This window comes from Narcine bancroftii, chromosome 3 (assembly GCF_036971445.1).
Source record: "Narcine bancroftii isolate sNarBan1 chromosome 3, sNarBan1.hap1, whole genome shotgun sequence".
Classification (NCBI taxonomy): Eukaryota; Metazoa; Chordata; class Chondrichthyes; order Torpediniformes; family Narcinidae; genus Narcine; species Narcine bancroftii.
In genome coordinates, this window is record NC_091471.1 from 40,676,370 (window position 1) to 40,699,831 (window position 23,462).

The 23,462-nt window shown below is 40.5% G+C and overlaps 2 protein-coding genes across 3 annotated transcripts in view; one reads left to right on the forward strand and one right to left on the reverse strand.

Moving 5' to 3' along the window:
* The window catches only part of smad4b (SMAD family member 4b), a 179,902-nt gene extending 167,813 nt beyond the window's left edge, over positions 1-12,089 (forward strand). Inside the window, exons 12-13 of one of the 2 annotated variants that reach the window (XM_069923908.1) lie at positions 9,765-9,837; positions 11,733-11,811. In XM_069923908.1, the coding sequence (XP_069780009.1) occupies positions 9,765-9,805 (41 nt within the window). In that variant the 3' untranslated portion in view covers positions 9,806-9,837; positions 11,733-11,811. Of the gene's footprint in view, positions 1-9,764; positions 9,838-11,732 lie in introns of both variants that reach the window. The other variant, XM_069923907.1, reaches the window with a different exon arrangement.
* A 1,160-nt stretch (positions 12,090-13,249) lies between these two features.
* LOC138757114 (RNA-binding E3 ubiquitin-protein ligase MEX3C) overlaps positions 13,250-23,462 on the reverse strand; it is a 32,086-nt gene continuing 21,873 nt past the window's right edge. Inside the window, 1 exon segment of the mRNA XM_069923910.1 lies at positions 13,250-18,908. Coding sequence (XP_069780011.1) covers positions 17,635-18,908 — 1,274 coding nt within the window. The 3' untranslated portion in view covers positions 13,250-17,634.

Consider the following 23,462-nt stretch of genomic DNA (forward strand, 5'->3'; position numbering starts at 1 on the left):
AAATGAAGGATAAATATAATATAACACAAGATACAGTGTTGGCATATTACCAATTGAAATCCTACTTGAAGGACAAATTAGGAAGTAGTCTGAGGTTACCAGAGGGAAGTAACTTTGAATATGTGATTACAGATACAATGACAATCAAAAGATTTATAACAAATATGTATATTAAACTGCAAGAAAAGGAGAATGAGGAAACAAATGGTAAAACTAAACAAAAATGGGAACAAGATTTAAATATAAAGATAAAGAAGGAAACATGGGAGAAGTTATGCTCTGGAACGATGAGAAATACAATAAATACGAGGTTACGTATGATACAATATAACTGGATACACAGGCCATACATTACACCTCAAAAGTTAAATAAATGGGATCCTACAGTATCTAACAGATGTTTTCGTTGTAAAAAAGAAATGGGAACAACAATTCATGCAATCTGGACATGTGAGAAAGTAGAAACATTTTGGGAAGATCTAAACCAGATATTAAATAAAATTACAGAAAACAATATACCAAAAAACCCAGAGATCTTCCTCCTAAGTAACATAAAAAATAAAGAATTTGGACTTGATTTGGATGGTGCACAAAAAAGATTTGTTAAGATAGCTCTAGCCGTAGAAAAAAAATGTATTATGTCAACCTGGAAATTGGAAGATAATTTGAGAATACAACAATGGTATGTAGAAATGAATGAATGTATTCCATTAGAAATAATATTGAAATATTTGAACAAATATGGGAGCCATACATGAAACACAATAGAGAAAACCTACCGGGGACATCTACCACCTAAATTAACGAAAGGAGAAGGAAATGAAAAGAATTGACTCAGTGGAATTTCTTGTTTATTTTTATTGAATGACAACTTTGTTTGACTGGTTTAATGTGTCTTAGATTTTGTACTCTAAATGAATGGGGGGGGAGGTAGGGAGGGTGGGATGGGAGGAGGGGGGGAGAAAATGACACTGTATATATTTGAAAAGGAAAATGTATGTATCTTGGTCAGTGTGGTTTATGGTGTGAAAAATAAAAAAAATTAAAAAAAAAAGATTGGAGGTGGTGTGGACAGTGAGGAAAGCTTTCAAAGTTTGCAGAGGGATCTGGACCAACTGGAAAAAATGGGCCAGAAAATGGCAGATGGAATTTAATCCAGACAAGTGTGAGGTGTTGCATTTTGGAAAGACTAATCAACGTAGGACATGCTTAGTAAATGGGAGGGCACTGAGTATTGTGGAGGAACAAAGGGATCTGGGAATACGGATGTATAATTCCCTGAAAGTGGCATCACATGTAGACAGGGTTGTAAAAAAGCTTTTGGCATCTTGGCCTTCATAAATCAAAGAGTTGAGTACAGGGGTTGGGATGTTATGGTGAAGTTGTATAAGATATTGGTGAGGCCAAATTTGGAGTATTGTGGTCAGTTTTGGTCACCAAATTATAGGAAGATTATCAGTAGATCAAAAGAGTCTGAGAAGATTTACTAGGATGTTGCCAGGTTTCCAGGAGTTGAGTTAAAGAGAAAGATTAAACAGATTGGGACTTTATTCCATAGAGCATAGAAGAATGACAGAAGATTTGATAGAGGTTTACAAAGTTACGAGGGGAACAGATAGAGTAAATGTGAATAGGTTCTTTCCAATTAGATTGGGAGAGATAAATATGAGAGGACATGGCTTTAGGGTGAAACGTTCAGCTGGAACTTCGTTGCTCAGAGACTGGTTATAGTTTGGAACGAGCTGCCATCTGACGTAAATGCAGGCTCACTCTTAAGTTTTCAGAATAAATTGGATAGATACATGGATGGGAGTGGTCTGGAAGGTTATGGAATGGGTGCAGGTCAGTAGGACTACAGCAATGGTTCTCAAACCTTTTTCTTTCTACTCACATACCACTTTATGTAATCCCTATGCCATCAGTCCTTTGTGATTAGTAAGGGATTGCTTAAGGTGGGATGTGAGTGGGAAGGGAAGGTTGAGAATCACTGAAATATTTTGCCTGAGAAAACTTGTCATTGGGCCAATTCCTTGGGAGTTATGAAACTATGCACATAATAAGCCAATTAGGTATGATTGAAATGGTGGTTTTCAAAAGGTTGAGAACCACTGGACTAGAAAGGCCAAATGGCCTGTTTTGCAATGCTGTAGTTTTCTATGATTTTTGGCTAACCTTAAGTTTAAATTCTACCACCTGTGCCCAATTTGCCCCTCGTCCTGTTCACCTGTTACTACTTGCTAACCAACATTAGATCCTACTTAAACCACACTGTTGTTAAGAAGTTTGTACATTTTCCCCTTGTGTGTGTAGATTTTCCTGGGGCACGTTTCCTGCCACCATTCGAAATGGGCCGGGGTGGGGGGGGGGGGGGTGGTGGGTGGTGTGTAGGTTAACTGGACGGCAAGGATTCATGGCCAGAATGGCCTGTTATTGTGCTGTATGTCTACATTAATAAAAATGAAACTCCTTAATTCTTCAATTCCTATTTGTGATATTTAAATTCGGAAATATCTCCACAGTGCTGGACAGATCAGATGCACGTACTTTTCTTTTGGATTGATTAGTCTTACATGAATAGTTGATAAAGAATTTTTAAATTTAGAAACACAGCATGGTAACAGGCCTTCCAGTCCATGAGCCCCTGCTGCCTGATTACACCTATGCAAACAATTTACTAATCCAAACATCCTTGGAACTTGGAAGGCACCTGGAGGAAACCAAAGTGGTCACAGGGAGAACATACAAACACGTTACAAATAGCATCAGATTTGAACCAAGGTTGCTCGTCCTGTAAATAGTGCTGTGGTCTCTGCCCAAAGTTCAAGGATATTAAAATTGGTTGTAGGATTTACAATGAGGATGACATCTTAATCCTGCAGATAGATATCAATGGACAAAGGAGGTAGGCAAGCAAGTGTGAATGATAGTACATTGAGGGATTATAAATGTCTCGTGTCATTTTGGGCATCTTAAACAAACTGGTTTCTTTCCAACCAAATTTTGTGTCTAAGGTGGCTGATAAGCCTTTTAGGAAATATGTAGGATGCACCGCATCTTGGTGATGACAGGAAAGAGGGCGACAATTTATTTGGGAGGTTCAGCCAGCATTTTTGCTTGGTTCTTGTATGCTTCCTTCAAAGATGTACAGTGCTTCATAGCTTGGCTGAACCACCTCCATTTTGAACAGATCCATGAATCAATTATGTTTTGCAGTGGGTTCAGATGCCTGCCGTGTAGGTAGTCCACCATCCCTGAAGTACGTACAAAGAAAGGATTTAGGGAATTTTCCACATGGCCATTGCTGCCCACTACTCTCATTTCTGCTGGTACCCTTGGGATAAGGATATTTCTTCAATTTCTCAATAGGTTAATGGTGGAGTCTTAAGGAAAATTCTTTTTCCAGTCACAATTGTCAAGCTCACGGGTGTGCAGCTGGGGCGATCAAGTTGCCATTTATAGATACAAAAATAAGAAAAGCACATAGGTCAGGCAGCACCTGTGGGTGGAGAACATGTGGCACAGTTAGCGTAGCAGTTAACACGACACTATTGCAGTGCCAGCGACAAGGGTTCAAAATTGGCACTGTCTGAAATGAGTTTGTACGTTCTTCCTATGTTTGTCTGGGTTTTTTCTGGGTGCTCTAGTTTTCTAGTGTTTTAGGTTAATTTGGATGGAATTGGCTTCCAGTGCACTGTAAATAAAGGCATTGCTTCAGCTCTGATAAGCCTTAAAACTGGCATGAGATAAGTCTTGATGGCAGAGAAAGTAAAGAGGGTAATTCAACAGCATATTACACGGAAACTTGTGCAATATACAAAAGTGCAGAAGAAACTCAACAGATCACCCAGCATCCATAGGAACTTCTTTGGCTTGGCTTCGCGGACGAAGATTTATGGAGGGGTAATGTCCATGTCAGCTGCAGGCTCGTTTGTGGCTGACAAGTCCGATGCGGGACAGGCAGACACGGCTGCAGCGGTTGCAAGGGAAAATTGGTTGGTTGGGGTTGGGTGTTGGGTTTTTCCTCCTTTGTCTTTTGTCAGTGAGGTGGGCTCTGCGGTCTTCTTCCAAGGAGGTTGCTGCCCGCTGAACTGTGAGGCGCCAAGATGCACGGTTTGAGGCGATATCAGCCCACTGATATCAATGCGGCAGGTACCAAGAGACTTCCTTCAGCAGTCCCTGTACCTCTTCTTTGGTGCACCTCCGTCACGGTGGCCAGTGGAGAGCTCGCCACACAACACGATCTTGGGAAGGCGATGGTCCTCCATTCTGGAGATGTGACCTACCCAGTGCAGTTGGATCTTCAGCGGAGTGGATTCGATGCTGTTGGCCTCTGCCATCTCGAGTACTTTGATGTTGGAGATGAACTAAAGGGTAACCAACTATCAGATCTGAGCCCTTTGTCAGAAATGAAGAAAAAAAAGCTTGAATAAAAAGGTGTGTGTAGGGGGAAGCAGAGGAAGGAGCATAGATGTAATAAGTGAATACAGATGGTAAGGCAGAAGAGAAAAAATATCTGAGTGATGGGCAAAGAAGGACTAATTCTCTGATAGAGAATTGCTGCTGTCAAACTACAACCATGTGATCACCTAGATCCTCTAGCAACATGGAAACATCTTATTTCCAAAACAAAACACTGATAATTGTGCCAAACAGGGTGGATAATTACTCAAGCACAAAAAAGAAGGAACAGAAATCTCAGAAAAATGTTATTTTTCGATGACGAACTGCCCTCAAATCTGATTGGGAGCAGGTATGCTGATCATAATTCAAATATAGCAGTGATTGTAGGAATTCCTGTCTTAAGGAATTTGTCCAAATCATAAGGCAGGAGCAGTAATTGGCTAATCAGCCCATTGAGTCTGCGCTGAACCATTTTCCCTTCCTAGCCCCTCTGCCTGGTCTCCCTATAACCTTTGATGCCCTGGCAGATCAAGAACCTATCAATCTCTGCTTTAAATCGACCCAATGACCTGGCTTCTACAATAGCCTGTGGCAACAAATTCCACAGATTCAATACCCTCTGGCTAAAGAAAAATCTCTCTAAACATTGTATATCCCTGATCATAACAGCCTGGTTGAATAACCCTTTACCACAAAACACGAATCTCATCAGTAATCGCCGCATAAGTTGATAGGATAGTTAAGAAGGCCTATGGGATGCTGGGCTTCATTAATAGGGGGATTAAGTTCAGGAATAAGTCCCAAGTCCTTTTTTGACAATTTCAAATCAATTATTATGTCATATATATATATATATATATATATATATATATATTTATTTATAGCAAAACAAGAAACCTAGATTGAATAAAAGGTATCTTCACAATACAAGAAATAATGGGGGTTAGCTCTACCTAATTTCTGTTTTTACTACTGAGAAATATGTTATTTTTGTTGCATTTGGAAAAGACAGACAAATATCCTAATTGGATTGAGATGCAGCTGAAGTCCCTCAGAATTACCTCCCTATGGGCAATATTGGGGTCATCTTTACTTATCTCTTCAAAAATTGACAAAGTATTTAATAAGGACATATAGATTGAAACTCTGGAATCAATTCAGAAAATTTTTTGGACTTACGGGAGTTACAACTCCTATAATATCTAATTATTTATTTCAACCAGCTATTTTAGATGCTGGTTTTCAAAAATGGAATTTTTTTAGGTATTAAGTTTTAAAGATCTTTTTATACAACTGTGGCCACCCACTTACCAGCAAGCGAACCAGCTCCCGAAATAGCGGATGTGCTGTGGAAAACGTGGGAAATTGACCTGCACCCAATGCAGGTTTTGAATCTGAGTTGATGATGTCACTTCCTGCCCATGTGACAGAAGCAGTGATATATATAAGCCCAGTATGAAAGCCTAGAGGTGTCAGTCTTGCACTGGACTCCACAGTGTGAACATCAACTTTCCCTTGGAGACATCAATTCAACAACGTGTACATCAACTTTCCCATGGAGATATCAACTCAACAACATGTACAGCGATTCCACAATGTGTACACCAATGTCTATAGTAGGTCAGTCTAGAATACTTTGATCGTCCAAATGATATTTGGACCCCAACATGGAAACTTTTTCTTTGATGCATGCCGTGGTCCTGAAACTGCCAACATTTTAGACTTTACAACCACGTGTATGGTTTGACCAAGCAGAAGCCCAATTCCAGATGGGACAGATAACATCGATTCCACGAGGTACTACTGTGTAGTAGTCCCCTGGATCAAGAGATGGCATTCCAGGTTTCTGATTTTCTGCAGCAGTCTCCGGAGGAGGACAAGTAGATGGCGCTCAAGAGTCTGCTCATTGGGAGGTATTTCCCAATTGAAGTTAGTTATATATCAAGAGAAGTTTTTAAGTGTCGCAACAGCAAATAAATCTATAGCTGTAACATGGAAATCTGGTGATAATGTGAGGTTGAATAGATGGCGATCGGAATTACTAAATTGTAAACCATTAGAGAGAATAACGTATAATTTACGAAATCAACCAGAAAAATTTGACAAGATTTAGAAACCCTACATGGATTTTATTACTACGACTTAACCTGCAGCGTCCACCATGCCCCCATCCAACCCACCCTAATTAGTTATAGTTTAAGATTATTACGTAAACTGCAATTAATTAATTAAAAGATACAAGTTTAGTAGACAGGCTTTTTCTTTTTTTCTCCTTCCTTTTTGGGGGGTGGGGGTGGGTGGGGGTAGGGAAGAAAATATATAAAAACTATATTCTTTTTGTGTCGTAGTTTTTATTATTAATGGATAAATACTGTATATGTTTAGATGCAAATAAAAAAATAAAATTTAAAAGAGTACCAATGGGTTCTCTGGAAGTATTGATCTATCGCAATACTGTGGTTCAGCTTCAGTGTAGTGCACACCTTACCCGTGACACTTCCCGTGACGTCCAGAGTAGTGACCTGACGTGGAGTGATCTCTGGGGCTTAAACCACGAGGCAGAAAGAAATGTGCTATGCATTAATGTTTTATACAGTCCTAATTTGTGCTTCCAACCAATAATGACCCGAGGTGATTTAAATTAGCCAACGGCAAGGTGTGCACAAATGGGGGGCCAGAGTCCAACTTTGAGTGACAGGTAATGTGATTGCCAAATAAGTTTCAGACGGGGAGAACACCTGACCACCCTCAATACACACATTCCAGACAGGCAGGGAGGCCATGCTTCCTCGACACACATTCCACCTCTTGGAAGTCACATTACTCTGCAATCACAATGAAGACAGTCAATAACTGTATGTACATGTTGTAACTATATAAAAACAGGAAAAGAAAAACAAAAAAAGTAAAAAACAATACTAATCTAGCAGATCAATATATACACAAGTGCCCTCCGTATGCTGGACAAGGCACATAATCAGATGTAATGACAATGCCCCACCAGCTCCCCCCCTCCCCACCCCCTGACCAAATAGGGTCGTTGTGTTTCCAATGGAGCAGGGTGCTGTGGGAGCTGCTTCCCAGTGTCAGAGAGGAGGGTTGAGAGAGAAATTTGTCTGGTCACTGATTCATGTTCCTGTTTTTCCCGGCTTGGCTGGCAAATGTGAGCACCCTTATCACCAACGTCTGTGAGCAGGCAGTGCAAGGTCATCCATCAGGTGTCAGAGGCTTGCACATCCAACACCTTGGCAGTCATGCTTGGGCACTCCCTGAGCACAGTGCCCAGATGCCCATCACTGTGCTATCCTGTGGTGAGACAGGCAGGCTGACAGATGTACATTGAGGGTGTACCTGAAGTGCCCCATTTTCCTCGGTTGTTGTCTGACACCAGGATGCTGTCCTGATAAGGTTCTCTTTGAACAGGTGCCTATAGTCCCTGTGTTGGATCCCTGTTACGATAGCCAGGAGGAGTCAGGACTGAAAGTTAGCCAATTTATTTTAAAGTTCCTGAAGCACCCTCCCCATGAGGCATTTGTTTCTGTTAATGGGAGGGCTGGGGCAACGCTGTCATCGTCAAGTGAAACAAAATATATACGTTTCTTACTAGTGTTTGATCTATGACCCTCATAAACTAACTTTGAAAGAGTGAACTGTAACTCCATTTCCCTGAGTGGGCTTAAAAACATTATTATTACAGCTCAGGGTGATTACAAGCGAGAAAAAAATATCCATTACAAAATCTTCATTCGGAATGTGCATAACAAGGTACGAACAAACGTCCAATGTTGAGGTTTGAGTTTCCATGGCAACAGCTCTTGTCTGTCTGCTGAGAGTGTGTAATTAACAAGTGTTTCTTGCTAGTTGCTGGAACTGTGCTGAAGGCTGGAATCAATGATGGGATCATATCAGTTTCTTTTGATGAGCATTTCCTAGACCCTCACAGCGAGAAGAGGAACAGCCTGAAGGGTAGTCTTCTCCTCTGGAGGGGTGGGGGCGGGGGGTTGGTTTGTTTTGGAGAACTCGAAAGATAAGATTAGTTGGTGGCCATCTTGGTGGGGGAGGCTGATCCAGGTAGCAAACGGGAAGCTCCACGCCACGCCAACCTAGCTCCCTCCAAAGAGTATACACTGAGTCACCGGCAGAGTAAGATCACCAAACTTTGCCTCAGCCCTGTAAACTTAAGCAGATTCTCCTTGATCTGTGTACTCCAGTCCCTCCAGGAGGGTAATGGCTTCCCAGACTATTTTCCCAGTTGACAGTCCCATGACTAAGGTTGGGCCATGTGGTAGTGACTAAATAGCCCACCAAGGCACTGTGCTCCCTAGGAAGTGGTAGTCACGGGCAGCCCCGTGTATCCCCACAATCTGTGTCCCCATACCAACGGTCTGCCACTGCGGCTGGCTGTATAGGCCCCCTTCTAGGAGGGCAGGGAACTGGACCAGACCAGACACACCCCATTTCTATAGGGTGGTGCCATCATTGACCCCTTCTGGCAGCACCTGCAAGGTATTGCCAATTGTCTGTTGGTCAGAAAGACCACCCTTCTGGCAGCACCTGCAAAGCAATGCCAATTGTCTGTTGGTCAGACAGACCACCCAGGGCTATCGCTCCCTGATGAGAGAGGAGATTGGGGGCCCCTTATCTCCCAGCTGATGCAGCGGCTTTGCTAGATGTTTGCCTGGCCGCTGGTGGTATCGGTCCCTTTGCCCAGTTAGTTCCTTGGCAGACTAGACCCAGGACTCGTAATTTCACTGTGACCACATGCATGCCTACCCAAGATTTCCACTCCCCCCCATCTTCTGCTACATTCCTATTTTGAAGGGTCAGCGGGGTGCCCTTATGGTAGGTCTGGGATCGCGTAGTCATTGGTAGTGTTTTCAAAGACACGGTCATGCAAGGACATGTGTCGTGGGATTCAGTTTTCTCATGGTCATCAACATCCATCCACACATCGCCCTGAAGCTGTTTGTCTTCACTAGAATGAATGGGACTGTCCTTGTGTCAAGTTTACAGCATGGAACCAGGCCCTTCTTTCCATCTAATTCATGCTGAACTTTTTTTTTTATCCTGCCTAGACTAATTGACCTGCACACAGACCCTCCATGCCCTTCCCACCTATTCACCAAACCAATATTTTCTTAAATATCAAAATCAATCCTGCATCCATCACATCCACTGGCAGCTCTTTTCACCTTCACTGGATTTCTTGGAACAACTTGGCCAATGGTGCATTTAGCTTCTGGATTAACAAATCTGCTCTAACTTGTTTAATTAGCATGTAGACCAACCAGGTTGTAAATTGCCTTTCATCATCTTTCTGGCTGTGCTACTTTAGATCTTAACTCCTCATTCTTCCTTTTCAGATGAAAACAAGACTGACTTTCCTTTGCCCGAGTCAAGCTGATGTGTAGTGCATGCCTTACTTTTAATTTCCAGGTTGGTCATTTGCTCTTGGACAATCTGCACTGCCTCAAAGTGCACAACAGTGTTGTTGCAAGGATCTCCCTATCTTTCTGTGTGCCCCTATCTTATCTCAGACATGATACCCCACTGGTGCCTAAGAATATCTGTAACCACAGGGCTCCCTCACAACTCTCCCCAGTCTTAGGAAACCCAAATAACTCCAGGTGGGAGACCATGTGATGCCCTATCTTCTCTCCACAGGGTTCCAATCTGTCAACCCAATTGATTGGCATGGCTTGCCAACCACACCTCCAAATAGCTCAACTCCTGGCGGTCATCGGTCCACCTGGGGATTTTATAATCCAACCCTGGGGTTCATTCCTTAACTGTGGGTCACCTCCTGCTTCCCCTGTTGGAGAGCAGGTACATAATTACACATACACCCAACAGGACGCCCTCACACACACTTGTCAATACAATCTCCCACATTGTTCGTCAGTTCTTCCACTCCCATGTGATTAAGACTGCACCTATGTTCATCTGAAACTTTGAACCCTACTTGCAGTGCCAATTGTCAGGTTGAGAAGAGTATTAAGTTCGGTGGGTTCAGAGAGACAGGTGAAGACACAAGTTTTACAGTCTCACGTAACTTTAATTAACATACGATAGACAAACGGGAGAACATTAAACAGTATTTGATTACTATTTCACTTAAGCAACAATATAGACATTTACCTCAGGCCAAGGTTGGACACCGTCAGTAGAGAATCTATATTCAACACGCTCACACACTTGTGTGCTCACATTATAATCAGGGACTCTTACATACGCCCAGTCCCTTGTACAAACAGGAGTGTGGCTCTTTGCAAGTATTGATCTAAAGCAATATTATGGCTCAGATTCAGTGTAGTGCATGCCTTACCTGCGACACTTCCAACAATGTCCACAGTAACAACCTGGTGTGGAGCAGTATCTGGGGCTTGGACCACAAGGCAGGAAGAATGTATTTCTTATTATTAGCTGTATTATATACAGTGCTAATCAATGCTTCTAGCCAATAATGACCCTAGGTGATTTAAATTAGCCAATGGTAAGATGTGCTCTAATGGGTGGCCGGAGTCCAACCTCGATTGACAGGTGGTGACTTCTGAATATATTTCAGACAGGGAGGACATGTGATCACTCGCAATGCCCACATTCCAGGCAGGAAGGCCACATTTTCTCCAAACACAATTGGTACTTTGTAAATTTAAATTTAACAGGCGCTTTTGGCCCACAAGCCCATTCTGCCCAATTACAGTCAATTAACCTACAACATGCTATGTTTTGAATGGTGGGAGGAAACTGGAGGACCTTGAGGAGACCCAGGCAGACATGACCCTTCAGAACTGCAGCCTCAATCCAATTTAAAAAATGGCACTGAGCCTCCTTTGCTGTTACCACATCTGTAGTAACACCATTTTTCTTTTCAAAAATGTTTTTAATATTTGCTGCATTGAGTTTGTTTATAAGTTAAAATTTTTCCCCTGAAGCTGTTTGTCTTCACTAGAATGAATGGGACTGTCCTTGTGTCAAGTTTGAAGCATGGAACCAGGTCCTTCTTCCCATGTAATCCATGCTGAACTTTTTTTAAAATCCTGCCTAGACTCATTGACCTGCATACAGACCCTCCATGCCCTTCCCACCAATTCACCAACCACTCTTTTCTTAAATATCAAAATCAATCCTGCATCCATCACATCCACTGGCAGCTCTTTTCACCCTCACTGGATTTCTCGGAACAACTTGGCCAATGGTGCATTTAGCTTCTGGATTAACAAATCTGCTCTAACTTGTTTAATTAGTATGTAGACCAGGTTGTAAATTGCCTTTCACCATCTTTCTGGCTGTGCTACTTTAGATCTTAACTCCTCATTCTTCCTTTTCAGATGAAAACGATTATTTTATCTGCTGCATAAAGACCTGCTTAAGCATGAAATATCGGTCATGAAGTGAACAAAACACCCTCTACTGGTGTAACAGCATACATAACAAATAACTAAAAAACCCCACACACCAAGATATGTTTAACTTAGAAACAATCTCCAGAATTCAAAGATACAGCAGAATGAGAGCACTGAAGTCTGATTTAACAAAGCAATGGATCTAACATGTGAAGCAGATCTATCACTGCTTGCAATATCTATATCTACTGTACTTTTTTTTTTAAACCCCTCTGACATTTGGATTTGTCCAAGACTTCTGATTAGGAATGTACCTCCACATAATATAAAAGTCTGAATTGGTTTCTGTCTCTTGCTTTCATTTAGAACCATCGAACATTACAGCACAGAAACAGGGCCCTTTGGCCCTTCTAGGTAGCGCCTCTAAGGCTTTTTTCACTCGTCCCACTGACCTGCACCCAGTCCATCACCCTCCATACCTCTCCCATCCATGTACCTGTCCAAATTCCACATAAATGTTAAAACAGATATGTGGTGGAAAGTGTGCTGACCAGGTGCATCAGTCTGGTATTGGGACACCAAAGCCCACGAGCACAAAACCCTGCAGAAGGAAGTGGATTGCACAGTTTGTTTACATCTATTTGTTAACATGTACGTTGAGTCAGTTTTTTGTTGCACTGTCAATAAATGGTAATTCTGCCTCACCTACAGGAAGAAGAATCTCAGGGTTGTATGTGATATCATGCATGTACTCTGACAATAAATCTTAAATCTGAATCTGAATCCATCCATGGTCTTGTTCACTGCCAAACCAAAGCAGCAAATTGGATGGGCACTCTCCAACCAGATGGCATTAACAGACTTCTCCGGTTTCTGTTAAACTCTCTCTAAGTCTCTTTCCCCATCCCTCATCCCCTTTCCTTCCCTCTCCATTCAGAGAGCTGCCCCCTCACCCTATCAGCTCAGCCTTTTCTATCCTCCCACCCCTATTCATCTGAGGCCTGTTAGCCTGTGCTCTTCCCCCACCTTTTTATTCAGACACCTATCTGTTTTTTGCTCATAACTTGACGAAAGGCTCAAGATTGAAACATTAGTTACCCTTTACTTCCTAAACATGCTGCATGACCTGCTGAGTTTTTCCAACATTTGTGTATTGCACTACAATCCCAGCATCTGCAGACTTTGCTATTTAACTCCAAAGAGCACCTGGAATTCATTCTGTTCAAGTTCCAGTTTGACAAACGAATTAAAATTTACAATGAATAGTTTTTGTTATGAAAGAATGAGAGTGCGCATGTGTGTGTGCACTCTGTTCCTGTGCTATGCTCTTATATACCATGCTTTTTTTTTCCCTCCCCATGTTCTCAGTTTTTGTTAATTCTCCAAAGTCAGTTGGTCCACTTCACAAAATTGCGATTATGCTTTAATTAAACACCAAAGTTCACTGGATCAACAAGAATCACAAATCAGACAAATCATTTTTAATGGAAACTGTCTTTATTAAGTAACTTTTAATATCAGAAAAATAAAACTCTTAATAATTCTCTTTACAGCAAATATATATCAGTGCTTTGGCCACATTAAGTTAAAGGCCCTTTATCATAAAATATATGGTTTTAAACTTTACTCAATAAATTGAATTTGTATCCCTATCACTTCCCTACATATACATAACAAACAATGTGTAGTAAAATTAGCAAATACTAAACTCTATTGGTATGTTTTTGCCATTCTCATTTTTTTCTCTGAAATAGAAATAACAGACGTGTTATTTCCTTGGCTTTTTCTCCAATTGTAGTGTGTTTAAAGTTTACCAATACCAAAATACATGCTTAGCAAACATTTGTTCAACATCTACTCCAAGATGGCAACTAGTGTTAATTTTAATACTGACATCAACTCGTCTACAAGCAAAAATTAGCAGTGAAGTTATGCATTACATCATAAATGCCATCAAGGCAATTTCCATTCCGAAAAAAATTTGAAATAAAAACCTTTATTTTTGTAAACTTTGAATACGAAATGTAACTTCAAGTGAAAATAAAAATAAAATTGTATATCTACTGGATGGATATATATTTACAAGTATTGAAGTTAAACTTGCCCTTGAGTGGAGAACAAAAACCATAGCTGTAGTTTGACAAAATAATGTTCTTGTATGGCAGTAGGACAAATAAATCTATTACACTTTTTTTTTAAAAAGACCCCCCCCACCGAGTCTCTGCATCTCTCATATGAAGAGGATGCCTATTTGCCAAGGACTAAATCCATACATCTTCTCAATAATTTTACTCAAGCAGCTGTCAATAGTGGTAGAGCAGTCAATAAGCGCATTAGGCAAATCAACAATTGCAGGGAATTCTTGATTTTTGCATTGTAATCAGTTGCTTCAATGCGCTGACAAATTTCACTTGGGTTGTGAATCTGGCATCAGGTTCAGCACAAAAAAAAATCACCTGGACATCAAGGCTCCATGTGCCGTTACTATTAACAAAACTGGTGAACACTCATCTTGTCTCACTTCTACATTATTAAGCATACCAGGATTAATTTATTATTGTCGGATCATTTGAAGTGATTCGTTACCTCTGCCCTAGTTTTCCTTTTTCTAACAATGCATCCTGCTTCAGTGATTGGTAGGAAAACTTACCCCATCAACCACACATTACAGAGATGCACAACATTTTAATAATGTTGCTTTTAAACAACTAGCCGCTTGACAAATGAAACCCCTTCTAAAGTACAGGGAATCAACCGTTCTAGGGCAGAACTTGCAAACCTCTGATTAGGACTCAAGCACCAGACTACATAATTCATAACTGCTTAACATTTCCAAGTAATTTCCAATTAATCTAGTATGAGAAACAAAGCCTTTAACTTGTCAACTTCAGAAATCTAAATTTTGCTGAGAATAGTCAATATTTTATAATCATTACAAGAGATTATTAATATACTACAGATTCACATGTCATTGGCAGGAGTATGGTTCAGTACTAGCCTCAAATTTCTATTTTGTTGAGAAGAGGAACTTGCTATAAAACTTACCACAAATAACAGGACCAATGGCAAACCTTATTTTACAGACAGTATACATCACTAGTCACTTGCATTAAAACTACACAAGGCCAGTGTGGAAAGCAAGGATTCAGCTTGCTTTAGTTACATGACGAACTGTTTAAAAGTTGTTATATCCCTCTCTTATATTGTAGCAAAACTGGAATGTTATTTAGAATTAACACAATGGTGAATTTCTGCTGCAGGTCGCTCTTACCAGAGTTCAGTGAGAATTGTTCTTGGGGATTCCCAAGGTATGCTCTGTTTGGCGATATTCTGCTGTTTTAAAAATGCGTAACTTCCTTCTCTTTACCAACTCCCATCCATTACAGGACACTATTAAATTGCGCTACCACTTCAAATGGATGTAGATATTCGATGGTAATTTGGAATTTTCTGGAGATATTTAGAATCCCATTTTGATTAGTCACAAATTAGGCAGGAAACCATTTCTCAATGTTAAAATTTCCACTGACTCATCAATTCCACCTGCAAAATCTATCAGTTTTAGGATTTATCAGCTGTAATCAAACTAAATAGGTTCTGCTTTCAAGAAATTTACAAATGGGAAATTTCAGCAAACAATTCCAGCCAGGTCCCCATACAAAAAATGGCTTTAAAAATCAGACTGGATGCAAGCTAATGATGCAGATGACTCGGGGCCATCTTCTCCAAAAACCATATGGGACAGTGATTTTCCAACCAACTGACAGTTTATGTACATCTAGAGAAAGACAAAAAATGTAGGAATCAATGGTCTGTCTCAAACAGATTTCATCAATCTATGAAAAAGCTGCAACTAAAATCATGCAATCTCCCCCTCAAATCATTAAAAATATATGAAGGTGTGTGGTTCAATTCATTTGTTACACGATGGTCCTATTAATGCCTTTAACTTATCCAAATCCAGGATCTTAAATAAGTGGGTACAAGTCATATCCAAGCAAAAACAATTTTAGCAGTTATCCAACTCCTGAATCAGAAAAAAAATTATGAAAATAAATCTTTCCAGTCATTTTAAAGGGCTAAAATAAAGTTAATGAAATGTTTTTACTCAAGGTTATGTTAAAAACCAGTCTGGCCAAATTGAAACAAACAAATTGGTCCAATTAACCAGCTCCCTCTTCCATTGATAGAGCTTCTATGCAACAGGCAGTGGGAAGGAAAATGCAAATTCTATTGCAAAAACATAAGAGAATATGATATCAGCTTAAATCGAACAGCCAGGAATAAAGATAGTGTTCTCATCATTGCATCCCAAACTATCTAAGACAAGCTACAGGAAGCTCAGACCTCCAGATTCCCTGGATAGTTGTTACCATCATTGCTGTAAAGTTCTGCTCTTAGGTAATGAATGGTGTGGCCTCTTCAAAATTAGGAAACAGAAATTCGGAAATGCTCGATAGGCATGTGGGTCAATGTGGTATACAGGATAATTAATTGGCACATAAATGGAATCCAATCAACAGCGCAATGACCAATCCTGATCCAACTATGATTACTAACAGGCTTTCGCTCAAAAGGGGTTTACAAGAGAATTCAGAAATACATGGTCATTCTTTCTTAATGGAGACCAAATACTGGAATACCCAATCAACAGGATTGTGGGAATATCTTTGCTAGAGGGACTACAACTCAAGATGGTTCACTGCCAATTACTAAAGTCATTAAGAACCTTGCTATGATGCCCAAATCCACTAATGGAAAAAGCTTTGACCAGCTTAGAAAACATTAGGGAAGGAAGGTGGTTATTGCTTATCATTATTATTAGACAAGGAAATGGAGAAAAAAATCTTGGGGGTCAGGGTAAATATTTCACAGGGAATGAGCTAAAGAATCTCAAGTCTCACTCTCGAAACAATGACATACCATCTAGCAGTCTGGATTCATACTTGAATCTGGGTGAAGGTGAAAACCTAAAAAGACACCTAAATCCTACTCCTCCTCCAAAAATTCTGCTTTTGCCTCCCAATCTCCAAATATTTCATTATTTAAGTCAAACATAGCAAATATGTTTGTGCATCACTGACTTAGTCTTTGATTAAAGGCAAACAGTATGTGTAGGACCCACATACACTAATGGCTCAATGTAGTTCTCAAATATAGCAATCAATATTCAACATTTTTAAAATGTTAATGAAATTATATTTGGGAGTCTGAGGCAAGGAAGAAAAATAACCTGCAACAATTCAGAAATTGCCAGGTCTTACATCCTCACCGAATAAATCTTCAAACTTCCACTGGTCTAAATTGACACAGTAGTTTCACATCCATCACATTATTTCTACCCTTTGTCCCCAACTTTCCTTTGCTTATTTTACTCCTCTCCTTGAATCCCTCACTGTGCTAGAGTTCCACAGATGTTTGTAGCCCAAATATGAACCATCAACTAGGGAAGGAAAGAGTTTGATAGACAACTATCAGAGGGTTTCAAATTAATCATCAAATTGTTTTCTCACCTACACATGAGCAATGAAATCACTTTTAGCAATCAGAGATTAGCTAACTTGGCAGCAAACTTTGACTAAACTTGAGGCTGTATATCCAGAATACACTCAAGCAAAAAGGAAGTGGCACAATTTAAGACCAAAATAAACAGTTCAAGGACCACTTTCACATTGTTTAGAACATTTTCAAAGCATTTCTACTGAAGCTGACCCATCTTGCATTGTGATCCATGAAACAAGTTTATCCATCAAAAATGACCCAACTTATTTAAATTTACAGAAAAACCATAGTCTAATCCTACAAATCCAACTACATAACAGTCATGTTTTAGCATTAGGAAGTTTTCGGAAGTACCAACATTTACTCTCCATTCTTTGCCCATTCATCACCCTACCAACTGGTCCATTGAATAGATGCGAATAGCCTGAGTAACAAGTGTGTTACACACTGGACAAACTGGCTCTTCCTTGTCACAGATTCTGTTGGCACACTCCATGCAGAAATGGTTATGCCCACATGGCACCAGGGCAGCGATCACTTCACTTTCAAAGCAGATCACACAATCACGTTTCCCCCGGGTCATTCCAGAGCCAGAAGAATCGGTAGGTGAACCAGAGGTGGTGCTACTATTGGAGGAGTAGCTTGTACCATTGGAGAAGGCAGAGATGTACACTGGAAGCCCAACTTGACTGGCCATATTCAAGGGATCACTGCATGGCCTTCTGGCAAGATGGATCTCTATGTTTTCCATAAAGTTTGGTGATAGGCGAGGGGTAGTTGGTTGACTATCATGGGTTATTGCACCAGTAGCTGATTCATTACCAATGGCAATAGGATTTCCCTGTTCAAATGGACACCAAATCACAGACTGAGATGTGGCTGGAAGTGGGTCAAAAGCAGGAGATTCAAACCCTAAGTCATCAGAGCTCATGGTTGCAACGGACTCTCCAAACCAGAAACCACCTGCACTGAATGGACTTGTTGGGCTAAAGTCAGCCACCTGGTTATTTCCAAAATAGGAATCAGTTGATCCACTACCAAGAGAGCTCGAGCTGTCGTTTCTGTAGCTGGAGAGAAGTCTGTTGCGGGTTGTGGGAACAGAGTTCATTTTTCCCCAAGTGGACTCAAATCCGCTGCTCTCAAAGCTCACATCTGTGCCATTTGAGTGGAAGTCATTTTCTTCATTGATTTCAATGTAATTGCCTGTACGAACAGCAATGTGTGCTTCTATCTCTTCCCTGGCTCGGTCAACATTTTCAGGCATACCCGTCACTTCGAACACTGGCTCCTTGTCACGGCTGGGAGTGACGATGTATGTATAGGTCTGCTGCTGAATTCGTTTAATTGTGGCTCCCTTGGGCCCAACTACTAAGCCTACCACACGGTAGGGTACTCGTACCTGAATGGTGGTTTGCCCAGGCAAATTTGGGGTGCCAGGTACAGCAAGGCCAGGTATTCCAGATGGACCTCCAGGTACGGCTCCATTTTTGTTTCGAGACGCTCGTATCATTGAGAAGTGTTCTGCAGCTGAAATGATCTCCCTTTTAGCCATTGCCACATCCTCTTTTCTCCCAGTGACAACAAAAATGGGCTCCTCTCCTCTAACTGGAGTTTTGATGTAAGTATTGGTCTTTGCTCTCAATGCCTTGATTTTGCAACCTTCAAACAGTAAGGGATGGGGGTCAGGAGGACAGAAAAATAGAGGAACATTAGCAAAACATTTAAAACTGTATGTGCTTTTATCACAAATTAGTTTCTTGATATTAATTTCCAGTAGTTTACAATGTACAATCTTAAAATGCCCTGAGAATTTCTACTTTGAAATCTTACCAAATACCTTCCAAGAAACAGTGACAACTTTGTCAGGAGTTTGTGGAGGTTTGGTATGACATCAGAATCCCTGGCAAATTTCTAGATATGTGACGGTAAGTGTGCTGACTGGCTGCATCACTGTCTGGTATGGGAGCACTAATACCCCTGAGCAGAAAGCTCTACAAAAGGTTGTGGGCATAGCCCAGGACCTCGCAGGCAAAACTCTCCCCATCATTGAGAACATCTACAGGGAACACTGCCATCGGAGATTCAGAAACAGCTGCTACCCCTCAATCATCAGACTGACCAACAACAAACTCAGAGACTCATTTAAGAACTCTTGCACTTAAATAATTTTTTTTTCTTTGCATTGCACAGCTTGTTTAAATGTCTTTGTTTATGTCTACATATCTTCTTGAGTAGTTTTTTTTTGGACTACCAATAATTCGACCGCAGGAAAAAAAAAATCTCAGGTTTATTTGTGACATATACTTGGACAATAAATCTGAACTTTGAAAACCATGAAAAATGGCAGCATGCTGTTGTTTGGACACATCACAACTGGGAGCTCTTCTACAGGAATCGCAAAAAGGTTTGCTTGCAGATAATCAAGGGAACAAATGGATGTTTGCCTTCATTGCTGGAGAGATTAATTTAAAGCAGGAAGTTCTGATGCAACTATATAGGATACTAGTGAGGTCACACCTGGAGTGGTGTGACAATTCTGGTCTCCTTATTTAAGAAAAGATATTCAGGTATACTCCGCATTATGAAACTACTGATCCTACGAAACCTTTCTAAGTGAAGACCCATTCACTACTATTGAAGGCTATTTTTGTAAAAGCAAAAAGCCATTTAAGGCCCATTCAAATCCTTTCTAAAAATGAATGCAGGTCTCTTCATAAAAGCAAATTTTCATAAAGCAAATATTTGTAAAACATGATATACCTGTACAGGCTTTGGAGGCATTCACCCAGGATGATTCCATGATCGAGTGGATTAGCTTAAATGAAAAAAAACCCACCAAAATGCTGGAGGAACCCAGGCGATCTTTTCAACATTTATAGGCACTGAAAACATTGTTGGTGTGGTTTTTTACGACAATCATCGTGTCAACAGACTATAATGTTGCACTTTTACAAGAGTTTAATTGCATGGCAATATATGAAACAAAATTAAGTGGGGGGGGGGGAAGAGAGGAGAAATCTTACAAAAATGTCATGAAAAGAATAGATAAGATAACAGGGAAAATATTTCCACTAGAAGGTGAGATTAGAATTAGGGAACATAGCTCGAGATTTTGGGTTAGAGATTTAGGACAGAAAGGAAGAAGTCAGGGAGCAGCCCAAAGAAGCAGTAGAGGCCACTTCATCAAATGTACCTAATACAGATAGACAGATTATTGGATAGAATGGGAATTAAGGGAAACAAGTGGAAATAAGTGTTATTCTGGAACAAGATGTGACTGTAGAGACGGAGATACGGCACAGAGGAAGAGACTCCACATGTCCCACTATGCCCTCTTTACTTTGCTGTTTGTACTACATTTCCTCCATCTTGAAAACTCAACCATACCTTTTCCTCCCACTGATGCTGCTTGACCCACTGAGTTCCTCAGCAGATTGTGTTTAGCACAGAAACAGACCTTTTTGCCCTGAGTCCATGCCGATCATCATCAACTCTAATCTAACGTCATTTCAATTTTTATTCTTTTTTCTTCTTCTTCTTTGGCTTGGCTTCGCGGACAAATATTTATGGAGGGGGTAAAAGTCCACGTCAGCTGCAGGCTCGTTTGTGGCTGACAAGTCCGATGCGGGACAGGCAGACACGGTTGCAGCGGCTGCAGGGGAAAATTGGTTGGTTGGGGCTTCCCAAGATCAATTTTTATGCATCACTACATAATACCATAAAGTGCATGGAATATTCTCTGCATTTGCAGGAAGATCAGAGCCGGCCAAAAATAGGTATCAGATGTGTCCTGTTAAACTTTCCACCAGCTTAGATTAGAGAACATCTTCACCCTGGAACTCCTGGCCCATTAGTTATCCCACAAATAGATATTAAATAAAGCTATTCACAATTTGCATATTAACTTAACAATAGTCAATTAAAAAATGTTAGTACTCTAAGCATGGATCTTGTGAGTATGGGAATGGCAAGCACCATCAGGACACCCTGGGCTACAGATAATGAATTCTTTGCGGTTAGCTTTCAACAAGGTTCCAAAAAATTGGTTCATTGCATGACAAATGAAAGGCAATTTCTGAGGGCACTGAAAATGGGTTGCCTTTTTGTTGATTTATGCTTTACATCAGTGTCAGTGGCCAAGTTACAAATGAAGTTGTTCAGATCAATGATCAGCAACTTCAACTTGTACAATGATCTGAAAGAAACATAATGAACAATCGCCAACAAGAAATTGCCACCACCCTCAGCGGACAAGCACAGGATAATATACTGTGTGGGTGTGGCAGGAGGGAGAAATTAGAGAACAGTAGATGAAAATGGAAAAAACACAAAAAACAGTGCCTTTATATAGCAAAGGTACAGTAGTCTGTGTTTAACCTCTGATTACAACAACAACTGTGAAAACTATCCAAGGGATGCCTACCCTGAAGAAGTTTGCCTTTACTCTCCGCAGGAAGTTCTGTGGAATTTTCTCTCACTCCTCCCCATCTGTCATCCCTGCTGATCTCAAGCTCTCCCACCCTCACTTTCCCATCCTCCCCCTTTTGTTCAGACATCTCTCATGTTCCCCCACACCTTGATGAAGGGCTCAAGCCTGAGACGTGTGATGTATCTTTACCTTTGCTACATAAAAGCACTGTTTGACCTGCTGAGTTTCTCCAGCATTTGTGTGTTTTTTCACTTAACCATGGTGTCAACAGTATCCTGTATTTTACCAGTAGATGCAAATTGGTCGGTTTGAAAGAGGAAGTAAAACAACTTTTTCTGATGCAGTCCTGAAAATATAGGTCAAGCCGAACAGGATATGACATGATCACTTTGCGCTAATAACAAGGGTGAAACTTCAGACAAATCCATGGTAGACAGAATTTACATGATGATAAAGTGGAATAGTAATTGCAGCATGTTAAGTTCATATTTCAACACGGTGGGAAAGAGGCATTCTAGTCTGCTCAGATACAAAATTAAAACCTGATCACAGCCAAGTCAAACCTGACTCAAAAGTCAAGTCATATAGGTTTTAGCTGGTACAGCATAAAGCAATTAAATTAATATAATTACACTTCCCAACATAATTACATTTGGAATGATCTGACAGAAGTAATTAAAATGTTGGAATTAGCTGTGCAGTCATACAAATTTGAAAGACAAGGGGACAAGTTATCAAGCTACACAAATGAGGAAGTAAGTTTCCCTCCCAAAAGAAGTTAATTGGAATAGAGGCAGAGGCTGATATGGCTTGTATGAGAAATATGGGTAAGAAATAGTTAGACATTAACGTGCAATCACTTCTCTTCAGAGTTATTTTTAAACTGCCTGGGATGAGTGGCTCAGAGACCAATTTCACAATGTGATTTTTCGGAGATAGTAGAGAGGTATTTTATTTTCATTAGTTTTCATGACTCACAACAAATTAAATACATAAAAGGTCAAGTTACCTTGTTGAAAGATGACCGAATAGGAGAATCTCAGTGAACATGTGACATTTATTGTGTAAGTAGCTTCATAAAGCATAACTATATTTAATCTACAGAAAATGAATATGGTACATCAATCTGCAGAATCAACAACTGACAAGATGCCCTGGATTTTTAAGACTTTACCTTAAGTTCTCTAAAGCCTTTCCAACTGCATGATTTTGACACTTTTCTGAAAACATAAGGCCTCTTGCCAGAAAGATGCATGTAGCAGAAGAAAGTAATGGTTGAAAAAAAGTCGCTAATCCCAACATCCAGTTCTTGGTCCTCACCCTGCAGGTCATGGGTCTTCAATGTTCTAGGGTACCGTTGCTGTGTTAGAGAGAGAGGGATGAAAATGGGAGACGTAGTGTTGCTAGCCAGGGAAAATGCCACAACAGTGGTCAGACAGGACAGACTGGAAGGCTCGTCTTCTGAGGCCACATGGGTGGAACTGAGGAAGAAGAAATGGATGACCATGTTAATGGAATTGTATTATGGGAATTGGGGGAGCAAATGTGTAGAGACATAGCAGATGGTTGCAAGAAACTCAAGGTTGTGATTGGGCTGGACAGGTAAGAGTTTATCAAATGTATTCAGGAAAATTTCCTTATTCAATAAAGAGAGGTCCAAGAGAGTGTAATACAGGATCTATCAGTAAACAAGCCAATAAAGTGGATAAATCTCTGGAGCCAACAAGATACTCCCTTGGACCTTGTGGAAGGCTAAACCAGAACAGCAAGAGGCTGATCAGAGA